The sequence below is a fragment of the Amblyraja radiata genome, chromosome 1 (genome assembly GCF_010909765.2).
Source record: "Amblyraja radiata isolate CabotCenter1 chromosome 1, sAmbRad1.1.pri, whole genome shotgun sequence".
Lineage (NCBI taxonomy): Eukaryota > Metazoa > Chordata > Chondrichthyes > Rajiformes > Rajidae > Amblyraja > Amblyraja radiata.
Window position 1 is genome coordinate 115,362,482 of NC_045956.1, and position 14,579 is coordinate 115,377,060.

The 14,579-nt window shown below is 42.1% G+C and overlaps 2 protein-coding genes across 6 annotated transcripts in view; both read left to right on the forward strand.

Annotated features, from left to right (window-relative positions):
• micu3 (mitochondrial calcium uptake family member 3) overlaps positions 1 to 1,297 on the forward strand; it is a 129,013-nt gene extending 127,716 nt beyond the window's left edge. For all 4 annotated transcript variants that reach the window (XM_033029258.1, XM_033029267.1, XM_033029287.1 and 1 more), the window contains one exon: positions 141 to 1,297. The gene's annotated coding sequence lies outside the window, so the exon portion shown is untranslated. The remainder of the gene's footprint in view (positions 1 to 140) is intronic.
• An 11,335-nt stretch (positions 1,298 to 12,632) lies between these two features.
• zdhhc2 (zinc finger DHHC-type palmitoyltransferase 2) overlaps positions 12,633 to 14,579 on the forward strand; it is a 70,469-nt gene continuing 68,522 nt past the window's right edge. For both annotated transcript variants that reach the window (XM_033029307.1, XM_033029299.1), the window contains exon 1: positions 12,633 to 12,905. In XM_033029307.1, the coding sequence (XP_032885198.1) occupies positions 12,782 to 12,905 (124 nt within the window). In that variant the 5' untranslated portion in view covers positions 12,633 to 12,781. The remainder of the gene's footprint in view (positions 12,906 to 14,579) is intronic.

Below are 14,579 nucleotides of genomic sequence, written 5' to 3' on the forward strand. Positions count from 1 at the left end.
AGTGAATGACAAAGGGATATTAGTAATAGTTCAAATTTATGGAGGATGAACTATGAGAGGCTGGCTAGGAGAGCATTAGAATAGTTAAACCTGAAGTTAACAAACACTTACTAATTTTCTTTTCTCATCTTCTCACACAGGTGTTCAAACGGCTGGTAGTAAAAATGATTGCAAATGTGTACATAAAAAGAAGGCAATACCGGAAACAACTGAGAAGACAATATAAAGCATGTTTCTTTTAATGATGTTGATTGTCCCAGAAAACCCATACTCAAGGTTGAATGATACTTGGCAATCTATGCAAAGAAGCCTAATTACCCTTATACCCCTATTTGAACTGTACAATTATTTGGAAAACTTTACTGCATTGCGCCTATTCAATGCACTGCTCAAATAGATCAATGGTTTTCTTTTAAATGCTTAAATAAGAGTTAAAATTACAAGCATGTGTGATCACAAACCTTTGTTATGTCTTATGCTGGTGCTTTAGTGTTACTGATGTATAGAATATAAAATAAGTAGACAAAGATAGAAGTCGAGTAGAAAAACATAATATGAATGAGCAAGATATAATATATCATTGAACACTTTGATTTTATAGATGGCATCAAAAGGTCATTAAATATATAACGACAAAGTAGACTGAGCATTAATCATAAAATGTATTTTGTTGTGTTGATGAAAAACCTAGGCTAGTTAATTTCTAGAGTGAACGGTATTCAAAATCTAAATTATTTAGAATTTAATTTGTAAGGAAAAAAGCATGGGTACATTCAAAGGGAATCCAGAAAATTTGCACGAGTGTAACATAAACATTGGTATAGACCTCCTTGGTCTGTATTGTTATGCTTGATCCTGCGTGGTTTATATAAACAAATCTGGCATGGACACATTAGTTTAAATGGGAACATTGCACATATCTGAAGAAAGCCTGTTAATTGTCATTATTACTTGTAGAATGATTATATTGTCACCTACTAAGCACACTTTTCCCCCCTGAAAATAAGCTGTATTTATTTTGACCTATTTATTGTATCACAATTTATTTATATTCTTCCTATCAGTTTTTCGTACTATATAATTAAGCAGCATCCACGTATATTTATAAAATTAAACTGAGTTGCTACAGTTATCAGTTACAATTAGTTTCAGTGGTTTAAAAGCAGTTGAACAAACGTAAATACTGATGCCTATGAGAGAAATTACAATTATTCGGCACTTTATTTTCAAAAGTCAGCACTGGGTTTGGTCATTTGCGAAATGCCTATTTCAATGACAATAAAGTTATCAAGAACAATTGTTTTAATGGATTTCCAAATGTTATTTTGATTTTGAAAGTTAGTAAACACGAAGGAGAAATTTTGGATGCTTTGCATACTGAAATTTAGAAAGTACTTGACTAAATGGGACCCGTTGGATCCCTTTGTCACACGGGAGGCTTGATCCCCCAAGCAATATTCCACCACTAAACCATGGCCCCCAACTGCGCATGATCGGCTGACGGTCCCGCACTAACGACAGAAGTTAAGTTAAAGTTAATAACTTTGCATTTAATATTTCAATTACCTCGCCATCTCTCTTCCTACTCCTATCCTCCTCCATTCCCCCTCATCCCCCACCACTCCGTCCCCCTCTTCTTGACTCCCTCTTCTTTCACCTGGGAAACAAGGAGGGAGAGAGGCAGAGATGAGATAGAGGGATGGAAATAGAGGGAGGGGGAGGAAAAGACGGAAGGAGGGAGGGAGAGGGAGGGAGGGAGGGAAAAAAGGAAGGGGAGGGAGGGGGAGCGAGAGAGGGAGGGAAAGGGGGAGAGGGAGGGAAGGAGGGAGATAGAGAGGGATGGAAAGAAAGAGAGGGGGGGAGAGTGAGGGGTGTATCAGTTTTAAAGTGAATAGGGAGGGAGAGGGGGTAGAGGGAGGGAACGAGACGGGATGGATAGAGGGAGGGTTGGGAGAGGGGGAAGGGGAGAGGGAGGGGGAGGGAGAGAGAGTGGGAGGGAGAGAGGGTGGGAAGGAGGGCTCGTCCCGGATCCAGGCTCGTCCTTGGTTCCATCCCAGGCCGCGCTTCTTTCTCGGCCCCGATCACGGCCACATCCCAAGTCCCCGGGCTCGTCCTTGGCTCCAGCCTAGGCCTAGTCCTTGGGCTCGGCCCGCGGCACTACCCACCACACCCGGCTGCCGCCACCCCTTCACCATGGCGCCGATGGCAATCTCTAGCCGACTGACAGCAGACGCGGCTAATACGTGCGGCGATGGTGCAGGAAGAGGCTGCTCTGTCCTGGCGACGCCCCTTCCTGACTGACAGGAGAGGAGACCAATTTGCGTGGCAGCTAGTGACAGCAAAGGAGACCAATCTGCGCATGCGCGGTTTTTAAGATTTTCAATCCTTAATAACTTTTACATATACCATCGATCGGAACAAAACTTGTCACACTTGAGCACAGGAGAATGGTGAGTAAGATGGCGAAAAATCGCAGCGCTATCGTGTACCGTGTTTCGCAAATAGAAAAAACGAGCAAACCGGAAGAGCACAAGATCAGAGTTATGTATAGATTATAAATTACCATTCACAGCAATATTCATAACTTTGTAGCACTTTTTGATATTAGAAAAACACAAAAATGGGGAAACCTGTCAGACCATACAAAAAACCACTGTGACATTAACTTTTAACAACAAGATTCCACATAATTTTCAAATAACTAAAGCAATACTGAGGATTCTAGAAATATGCTACAAAACAAAATACTGAAAATACTCCCCATGATCTGTGGGAAATGAAACAAGAGTGAACCTATTAGGTCTTAAGTACTCGGCGGTAGAGTTGCTGCCTTACATTGCTGGAGACTCGGGTTTGAGCCTGACTATGGGTGCTGGCTGTATGGAGTTTGTATGTTCTCCCCATGACCTGCGTGAGTTTTCTCAGAGAAGCTTTGGTTTCCCCCCACAGTCCTAAGGCGTACAGGTATGTAGGTTAATTTGCTTGGTATAAATGTAAACTGTCCCTAGTGTGTAGGATACTGATAGTGTGTGGGGATTGCTGGTCCTTGGACTTGGGCCTATTTCCATGCTGTATCTTTAAACTAGCAACATTATTACATATATAAATTGCTTATTATAAAAAGGTTACAAGGTATTTGACTTCCTTATCAAATCCAGTAGGCTGGAAGGTTCACATGCACCTCTTCTATCCTTATCTATTTCATCCGATGTTCCCAATGTTGGCTCCTGTACATCGGCAAAACCTAGAATAGATTTGGTGACTGTTTCGCTAAACATTTGCACTTGGTCTGCTAGACCTACTGGATCTCCCTTTACTAACCATTTTAACTCCCATTTCCATACTGACCTTTCTGTCCTAGGCCACCTCCATTGCTAGAGTGAAGCCGTACACTAACGAGGAACAGCACCTCGTATTCCACTTGGACAGCTTACAACCCAACAATATGAACATTGAATTCTCCCATTTTAGATAACCTCCAACAAACCCTCTCCTCCAGACTTGCCCCCTTCTCCCCCCTCCCTTCTCCTATGCCCCACCTGGACTCCCACCTATTTCTTCCCACTTCCTACATTGCTTCCTCTGGCTTCAGAATTTGGAACTCCCAACCTGTCTCACACCTGCTTTTATCTCTGGCCTTTATCCCAACCATCTGTTGATTAAAATCCCTCTTTGCCTGTGTGCAATATTACCTGCCATGCTTTCTCCTGCCTCTCCTCTCTCCAAGTTTTCTTTCCCTTCTGAAGAAGAATCCCAGCTCAGAATGTCACCTTCCCATGTCCACCGGAGATGCTGCTTGAACCGCTTACTCCAGCACGTTGTGTCCTTTCAGGCTGGGATAAAGCATGTACTTGGTCGTTTATTTTAAATATGCAGCTCTTTAAATACCAAAGTCTCCTGCTTGTCTGTGCATTAAAACAAATTTACTGAGGCAGTGAATTGTATGATGTAAACAACACTTTAATAACAATGAAAAATAAATGAAGTATCATCTACATTTACAAAATTTGCTTTAATAACCTTTCATTTGTAATTTAATTGATTTGCATTATTTAAGAAATTTATTTTGGAGAGGAGAATGACTAAAAAAACATTTTTTTTCAGTTGAACAATTGTTTATTTTTAGTTCCAATAGGACTTTATTGTTACTGCTGAAACTATTGTTTATTTGTCAAGACACCTTCATGTGTATGCATATTATAGAGGAGCCAGAATAAATTTGGCAACTTGAATAGAATTGAGTTTTTGATAAGCAACGCATGTGAATGCTGCACCAATAAAATTTCGAGCCCATAAAGATTATAAGGCATTCTTAGCAAATCTGCTAACTGGTAAAGCAATAGATCAGTTGGAAGATTTTAAAATAATAATTTAATGGAGAAACTTTAAGTGTTCCACTTGCTTTATTAAAATTGCCAAGAATGTTCCACTTGACAAAACGGTACCATGAATGTCTGAAGAAATGCCACAACTAATGAATAGCATATTTTTAAAAAGTAGATATTGATGAGACTTCAAAAAAGCTGCAAAAGATGACAATTATAAGAATGAAAAGAGTTATGAAAATATACATGAAATATGAAAATTGTACATATAGAAAAGAAAATATGGTTGTCAGAGCAATGTTGACCGCACCTTCAGAAAAAATAGATGCCATTTTTATAAATGCAAATAACTGGCAGGTATGTGTTTTTACATCCTCAGGAAAGGAAGATCATAACAGTGATGAGGATATGCCAAAATTAAATCAAAACTTTTAAATAATCGTACTGAAGTATGTCAAAGCTCAAAGACGAGATAGACTTTCAAGGAAGTAGAAAAGAGTATCACAAATACAAAAATATAAATTGGGGCAGGGTAGTTAATTTGGCCCCTTGAGACCACTCCACCATTTGGTAAATTCACAGCTGATCTAATTTTAGCCTCAATTCAGTATTCCCATTTTCACCCCATTGCCCATCAAGAATCTATCTATAAAAAAGGGCACAAAGTGCTGCAGTAACTCAACGGGTCAGACAGCATTTCTCCAAGAAAGATTCCCGATCTGAAAAGTCACCTATACATATATTCCAGAGATGCTGTCTGACCCACTGAGTTACTCCAGCACTTTGTGCCCTTTTCGTAAACCAGCATCTGCAGTTCCTTGTTTCTACTATGTTTCTTTATGTTTGGCCTTAAAATATTTAGATTATGCGTCCATTGCCGCAATAGTTTCAAATTCTCACAACCTGATCTGGAAAAGCAAGGGCTCAACGTGTAACGTCAACAATTCACTTTCCCCCACTGATGCTGCTCGACCCACTGAATTATCCATCCGTTTTCATTTGCACCAGATTTCAGCTTCTGCGGTCTCTTGTGTCTGAAAGACTCACACATGCAAAGAAGAATGTATCCTCATTGACATCTTAAATGGGTGACCCTTGTTTTTCTTAAGTAAGTGTGGACTCGGTGAGCCAAAGGGCCTGTTTCCACTCTATTGCTAAAGTCTAAAGTGTCATCCCAGGTTCTAACCTCTCCAGCATGAGGTAACATCTATTCACATCTATCCTGTCAAGATGGCTTGGGATCTTGTGATTCAATCAAGTATTCTCTCATACTTCTAAACTTAAGCCGAAGTAAGCTTTCGCCTGTTCAATCATTCCTTGTAAGAGAACTTGCTCATTTCAGTATCAGTCTCGTTCACCTTAACTGCTTCCAAGATGAGACCTCACTAATGTAATATATAACCAAAACAAACTGTCTCCAACATTTGTATTCAATTTCCCTGGCAATAAACAATACATTTTTGCTAGGTTTTCTAATTACTTGCTGTATTCTAATTATTTGCAAACCATGCACAAGGATCACCAGATTACTCTGTAATTTAGAACTCTCCATCTTTATATTTTTGTGAAGAATGACGAATTTCACTTTTTTCCCCATTACATTCAATTTCCCAGATCTTAGCCCTCTCATTCCACCAATGTAAAAACTCTCTGTAGCATCCTTATGTCCTTTACTTTCCTACTTACCTCTGTGTCATTACTAAATTGACTAACCGTTGCGTTGGTTCCTCAAAACACTTACGTAAATTGATGAAACCTTACCATTAATCCCTTTGGCAAACTACTTGTTACATTCTGCCAACCAGAAAAGCTCATATTTATGCCTTTGTTTCTTGTTGGTTAGTTAAACTTCTACCCATAGCAAGCTGTTACATCCTACACCATAATATTTTATTTTCTGCAATAACCTTTGATGTGGTATTTATCAAATGCCTTCTTAAAATCATGGTTCTATCCACCTGTTCCTTTTTATTCACAGCATATGTTCCTCTTTCAAATAACTCCAATAAAATGGTCAACACGAGTTTCCAATCACAAATCCTTTGATGTTGCTTAATTATCTTGAATTCTAGTTAGTGCCCTACTATAATTTATTCAATAGTAACTTACAATATTTTCCAAAAATGCCTGTTAAATGAACCGCTCTTGTTTCATGGTTCCTGTATCCCTTCCTTCAAAATAATTCCTTCTTTTCAATATATTAGTCACATTTGCCATTTTTTAATTTAATGGCACCTTATGAGAGGCATGGAAAGGGTAGACTGTCAGAACCTTTATACCAGAATGGAAAATTCAAGCATTAGAGGACAGAGCTTGAAGGTGAGAGGGGCAAAGTTTAAAGGAGATGTGCAAAGGAACATTTTTATACAGATGCTGGTGAATCCCTGGAACGTGCTGTCAGGGGTGGTGGATGAGGCAGATACGATAGTGGCATTTAATGACTTTTGGATTGGCATATGAATATGCAGGGAATGGATTGAGTGCAATTAGAAAATAAATGGTCTTTGCATCATGTTTGGCACATACATTGTGGTCTAAAGGGCCTGTTCTTGTGCTGTACTGTTCTATTTTCTATGTTAACCAAATCTAGGGAATTCTTGATAACCATCAACCATCTCACTCAGTCCTTCCTTCAAGACACAAAATGGCTGTTAAATTGAGAGGAATTAATGAATGAAGTGCCAGGCACAATTGCAGCAAATTAATCTATATAGGAAAATGTGAAGTTGCTCTCTTTAGAGTTATAGGTTAGAGAATTAATTTCTACATGGTGAAAACCTAGATGCTGTGGAACTAAAAAGTAAAGTAAAGTATCCTTTATTGTCATTCAGACTTTTCAGTCTGAACGAAATTTTGTGCCTTGCAGTCATAACATAGAATAAAATAACAAAACACACAATAAACACAGATTTAACATTCACCATAGTGAGTCCACCAGGTCCTCCTCACTGTGATGGAAGGCAAAAGTCTTAAAGTCCTTGTCTCTTCCCTCCTGTTCTCCCTCTGCGTTGAGGCGATCTAGGCTTCCGATGTTGCGACCCTGCCAGGTGATGGTAAGTAAGTCCCGCGGCCGAATCTGAGCTCCGCGAATGAGCCGGTTCAAACTCCGCAGCCCGGGGCGGCGAAGCTGCCGAAGCTGCCACCCTCCAGTCCAGCGGACGAAGCTGTCATTGCAGGAGCTCTGGAAAACAGGTCACCATCCTGGGACCCGCGATCTCCCGACGATGTCGTCCACTGGCCCCGCGGCCGAGGCTCTAAGTCGGGTCGGAAGTCGGGTCGCCGCCACCGCGAAAAGGTCGCATCCCCCCGAAGGAAGAGATTCATGTTTCTCCCCCCCCCACACAACACCTAATAAATAACCTAAAATTAACTAAAACAGGACAAAAAAGAAAACAAAAAAAAAGAAAAGACAACGGTCTGCCAGCGAGCCGCAGCTGCAGGGAAGCGCCGCCACTTCCGGACCCGAAACTACAGAGTGGATTCATCCACATATGTGATTAAAATGTCATGGACTGGTACAGAAAATAAAAATATATAATAGAACGTTATCATTTGCATCTGGTTTAATTTAGCTTCGTAAGCCTGTTAAACGGGATTGATTTGTGGCCTAACTCCATATTCCAAACTCTTCTTTAACTTTGGTTAACAAAAAACCTTTAGACTCAATTTTATCTATGCAATTGATCTGGTGTCAATTGCTATTTGTAGAAGGGAATTTTAAGTTTTCACCACTTTCTGCTATGTTGATGGTTCCTAATGAACTTCTGGCTCAAATTTGTTGACTAACTTCCCAAATTCAAAACTTGTAAACAGTGAAAATAATTTAATTTCTTTGTTCTTAACAGTTCTCTGTGGTATCTTGAAAAGTCACTTTGCATGAAATACTACTCTAGTTGGTGTAATGTAAACAATTACAGTATTTTCCCAGTTCTGACAAAGTATAATTCTCCTGAAATGTTAAGTGCCTGTTTCCACAGATATCGAGTAGTTACAACATCTTTGTTTTGTCAGTCATGGAGCCATATGACATATGCTGTAAACAAGGCTGTCACCCAAGTATTTCAATGCTAACTATCAACTACATGTCGACAATAATCCTACTTACCAACCCTTGGTCCATAATCTTTATGCCTTGCCAGTTCAAGTGTTGATCTAAATATTTCTTAAAAGTTGTTAGACTCATGCAGTACTTTCCAGAACCCAACAACCTCTCTGTAGGTGAAATAAATATTTATTTCCCTTACCTTAACATGTCCTCTAGTTTTTGACACCGGTGTTACAAGAAAAACGTTCCCACTATCTTCCCTGTCTATATTATTCATTATTTTGTACATCTCTATATGGTAGGTACCCTCTTAGTCAATGCTTTACAAAGCTGAACCATAACCTCTCAGCTCTTTTATTCTGTTCTAGCTATTGAAAGCTCGCCTATGGACGAGCTATGTCCCAGCTAAAAAAATGCCGCCTTCATCACCTTATAGAAACGGAAAAATAGGTGCAGGAGTAGGCCATTCGGCCCTTCAAGCCAGCAGTGTCATTCAATATGGTCATGGCTGATCATCTAAAGTTAGGACCCATTCCTGCTTTTCCCCATATCCCTTGATTCCTTTAGCCCCAACAGCCAAATCTAACTCCCGCTTGAAAACTCTAACTCCCTCTTGACTTTCCTATCTACAAAATCTTTGCCTTATCTACCTGTACTAACAACTTCAGACATCCTTGGACTTCTGCACATTTTGTCAATACTACCGAGGGGCCCACATTTCATTGTATATTTCAATGTTCAATTATTCATCCTCTCTAAGTTCATCATCTCACACTTTTACGGATTAAATTCCATGTTCCAGTCCTCTGCCCATTTTGCCAATTGATGAATATATTTCTATAACCTAAGACTATCTTCCCACAATCAACAGCACTGCCAATTTTGGTATCTTCAGTTTTTTGCATAATTTGCTTCTTTTGTATATTTTTAATTTGCCTCCAATTTGTGTCTTTTGCTTTTGGGCGATATAAATTTGCATTCCTTACAAATTATGCACATTGTTAATTGCTTTCAATTTTCTATTATTGTTTCGCTAATAACAATTCTGGCAGTGGCTTTCACAATGACTTGTCTGCTGCACGTACCTTGGTGAAAGTATGTCTTCTGAGAATACTTGGAAATGCTCTGCTGATAGTTCAAACGTTCATACAGAATGGTGGAAAATCGACTTTCCTATCTATTAAATCTACATTTTATAGATAGGAAAGGTTTAGAGGGATATGAGCCAAATGTGGGCATATGGGACTAACTTAGATGGGGCACCTTGGTTCAAGTTCAAGTGAGTTTATTGTCATGTGTCCCAGTATAGGACAATGAAATTCTTGCTTTGCTTCAGCACACAGAACATAGTAGGCATTTACTACAAAACAGATAAGTGTGTCCATATACCATGATATAAATATATACACACATGAATAAATAAACTGATAAAGTGCAAATAACAGAAAATGGATTATTAATAATCAGAATTTTGTCCGAGCCAGGTTTAATAGCCTGATGGCTGTGGGGAAGTAGCTATTCCTGAACCTGGTTGTTGCAGTCTTCAGGCTCCTGTACCTTTTACCTGAAGGTAGCAGGGAGATGAGTGTGTGGCCAGGATGGTGTGGGTCTTTGATGATACTGCCAGCCTTTTTGAGGCAGTGACTGTGATAAATCCCCTCGATGGAAGAAAGGTCAGAGCCGATGATGGACTGGGTAGTGTTTACTACTTGTTGTAGTCTTTTCCTCTCCAGGGGGCTCAAATTGCCGAACCAAGCCACGATGTAACCGGTCAGCATGCTCTACTGTGCACCTGTAGAAGTTAGAGAGAGTCTTCCTTGACAAACCGACTCTCCGTAATCTTCTCAGGAAGTAGAGGCGCTGATGAGCTTTCTTGATAATTGCATTAGTGTTCTCGGACCAGGAAAGATGTTCAGAGATGTGCACGCCCAGGAATTTGAAGCTCTTGACCCTTTCAACCATCGACCCGTTGATATAAATGGGGCTGTGGGTCCCCCTCCTACTCTTTCCAAAGTCCACAATCAGTTCCTTGGTTTTGCTGGTGTTGAGGGCCAGGTTATTGCGCTGGCACCATGTGGACAGTTGCTCGATCTCTCCTATACTCTGACTCATCCCCATCAGTGATACGCCCCACAACAGTGGGGTCGTCAGCGAACTTGATGATGGAGTTCGCACTGTGATTGGCTATGCAGTCATGGGTATAGAGTGAGTACAGCAAGGGGCTGAGCACGCAGCCTTGAGGTGCTCCCGTGCTGATTGTTATCGAGGCTGACACATTTCCACCAATACGAACAGACTGGTCTATGAATGAGGAAGTCGAGGATCCAATTGCAGAGTGATGCGCAGAGACCCAGTTCTGCGAGTTTGGTAACCAGCTTGGAGGGGATGATTGTGTTAAATGCCGAGCTGTAATCGATGAATAACAGCCTGACATATGAGTTTTTGTTGTCCATGTGGTCCAGAGCGGAGTGGAAGGCCAGCGAGATCGCATCCACCGTTGATCTGTTGTGGCGGCAAGCGAACTGCAGTGGGTTCAGGTTTTCGTCAAGGTAGGAGTTGATTCGCTCCATGATCAACCTCTCAAAGCACTTCATCACCACCGGCGTGAGTGCCACTGGTCGATAGTCATTGAGGCACGTCACCTTACTCTTCTTGGGCACTGGTATAATTGATGCCCTTTTAAAGCAGGTGGGAACCTCAGACCTCAGAAGTGAGAGGTTGAAAATGTCCATAAAAACTCCAGCTAGTTGGTATGGACAAGTTGGGTTGAAGGACCTGTTGCCATGTTGTACGGTTCCATGACTCTATATTTGGACACATGTCCAAGTTGGTCCATCCTCTCTTGCATCTAGTTGAGGTGCCTAAACACGACTGCCATTAGCTGTAACAAAGAATCAGTCATCCAAATGTTGCAGTGTGATGATCACACTTCTATTACCAATATTAGATGATTCATGTGGCAAGCAGTGTGTCAGCAATAAGAATTTGATTTCATAAACAACATTCAACTATGCACACAGTCTGATAGTAAAATTGCTCATTTTGCATCCTGGAATTGTGATCTGTGAGAAAAAAAGATTATCGCAGTGGTAACTGAAGGAATGTATTCACACTGAAGATAATTGCTCATGCTACCTTGTCAAGATCCACAGTTAAATTTGTTCACGAGTAATCAAGAGAGTCAAGAGTGTTTTATTGTCATATGTCTCAGATAGAACAATGAAATTGTTACTTGCAGCAGCACAACAGAATATGTAAACATAGTACACTGTAAACAATACAATAAAAGTAGTCTCTTCTAACCCATCATTCACAGAATCAAGCCAACACCATAGCATGAAGCATATGATAATCCGAGGGTCTATCACAGTAACAGAAATTCACAACTCAAATTGTTGGTACATTGAGATTAAAGATCAGCCACGATCTCATTGAATGGCGGAGTACACCGAGTGAGCAAATGGACAATGCACGATTACATTTTTAAACATCAACTCATTCTCAGCAATTAAGCATTGAGTTATGACAGTATTTGTAGTCCTGTGGCCCTAATTAGAAAATGCTCTAAATATTTTACATGCATATGCAGAAAGCCATAACATATAAATATTACATGTTTTTATGATCCTATTTCTCACATTTCCTTACAACGTAAAATGAGGCTATTCTAGTCTATTCCAGCTCACGTTTCATTTCTATTCAACCTGCAAAAAAAATTGCAGGAAGAACTCAGCAAACCAGTCAGCATCTGTGGAGGGAAATAGACAGGTGACAGTTCATGTTGTGACTGATTCGAAGTCTGATATTTCGATTTGTTGTTGGTCGTTTCCAGCATCTGCAGTAAATGTGCAATTCCTATCCCAGCTTATTACCCTGCAGCCCATTGCCTCTCACCAACTCATCAACTCCAATCTGAATTATAGCAGAAATAATTTACAGAGGCCAATTAACCACCCAACCAACCATGATCTTGTTAAAATGACCCTGAACGAGTCAATGTGGCTCCTAATTTTTAAAACAGATATATATATATACAATTCTTCTTTCTTATGCTCTTTAATAATTTCGGGATTGATTATTCGTTTGCTTGAATTCTTTCAAAAAGATTTTACTGCTGAGGCTTCCAAGGCTTCGCAAAAAACAAAAAAGGGTAGAGAATGGTCGGTCGGCTGATCAATGTGGTGTCTGCGCTACAGTCCATGTGATGCCCGGCCGCGGCGTGCCGGCGCTCTGCAGTGTGACGGTGCCGGGGCCGGCGCTCAGTCGCGGGGAGACCGAGTGCTCAGCGGACGAGCCGCCGCCGCCGCCGCCACCACCAGCACCAGCTCCAGCACCAGCACCAGCTCCAGCACCAGCTCCAGCTCCAGCGCCGCGAAATTGGAGAGAAACTGCGCCCGCCCGCCCGGAGAAGATGGCGCCGTCGCGGTCCCGCACCCTGAAGAGGTGCCAGCGGGTCTTGTACTGGGTGCCCGTCCTCTTCATCGGGCTCATCGCCTGCTGGTCCTACTACGCCTATGTCGTCCAGCTGTGCGTGGGTAAGGCAGGAGGAACAGAGCAGAGCAGAGCTCGCCGCGTCCCGCCGCTCTACAAGGATGCCCCTTGTCAAACCTCCAGCCCGGCTGCAGCAGCAACCGACCCGCTCCCACATCTCGCCCGCTCCTCATCCCATCCCCTGCCCACAGCCTCGCCCGCCCCTCAGCCCCATTCCTCACTCCCTCTCATTCCTCATCCTCCCAGGGTCTCTCTCCCCGTCCCCCTCGCTCCCCATTCTCCCAGTCTCCCTTCCCTCATTCCCCATCCTCCCAGAGGCTCTCCCACCCCCATGTCCCTCCCGACCTCCCACTCTCATTGGTGTAATTCTCGCTCCTCAGCTCCCGCTGCGGCTTTTCTCCCAAATCCCAAACTCCTCTTTCCCCTTGTCTCTCCCCACCGCCCGCCCATCTCCCGGGTCTCATCTGCCCCCTCTCTCCAATTTCTGCCGTCCCAGCCGCTACCTTTCTCCATCCTCCCCCCACTCTTGACTTCCCTTGTCCCCCGGCCTGCCCGCTCTCCCCCTCCCCACTCTCCCCATCCACACGCTCCCCACTCTCCCTCCTCTCACTCTCCACCTACCCATCCTCACTCTCCCCCTCCCCACTCTCCCCATCCACACGCTCCCCACTCTCCCTCCTCTCACACTCCCCCTACCCATCCTCACTCTCCCCCTCCCCACTCTCCCCGAGCTCCGCAGCCCCTCACCCCCACTCCCCTTGACCCCCAGCCCCGCTCCCCCGAGCTCCTCCCGCCCCCACGGTTCATCTCAGCCCCTCCTGCTCCGCGGTGTGGTGTTTGTAAACAGTCGGCGGGTCTTCTCATCACCATTTTATGTGGTTGCGGCTGCCGATCCCATGCCCACTGCAAAGGTGTTCAATTTATATTCGGATCCGTGTGGAGATAAAGCAGGACGTCTTATCCTGGTTAATGGCACAAGAATCGCATATAAAGAACGTGTCTTTCCTGGTGTAATTGGATAATTCCTGGCACTTGGGGAAATCGATTATCGGGTTATTTTTTCCTGATTTTCCATAATCGTGTGACCTAGTTTTAATATAGTTTAGGCGGGGTAATTTCAGATACAGTACAACTCCCATATTGACATTTGTTTATAACCAAATTAAATTTCAGCCGATACCATATTTCACCTACGCAATAAAGCACGTTAGAGCTTTAATCTAAAGGGATTATTATGCAAAACTATTTTGCAAAACTCAGTGATAGTCGAGATTCGCCTAATGCCACATGACAATATTCGTAACAGAACATCGTTTTAATTTGGAAAGTTTATCTCAAAATAATCAGGTTGCAATGACGTACAAAATATGTGGCTGTGTAAAGAACAATAAACTACATTTGTAGTGTCTCAGATTCCTGAGCTGAATCTAAATGCTAATCACGTTGCGTGTCTGCCAAGATACATACTAACAGATCTTTGTAGAAAATACATACTTTGTGGCATATAGGTTTCACACACAGTCCAAAAAGGTGTACAAAAATGTATACTCATTGTAACAAAGTTCTGAAATTAATTAAACAGTATTCTCTATTTGGGGAAACAAAAACTGTTTCACTGTCATCGGTAAGATACAACGTTCCTTTCGTGCATATAATGCATACTAAAGTTAAATGTGTTGATAAGTACCGATATGTTTGTTTTGCTCTGAGGATTCTTA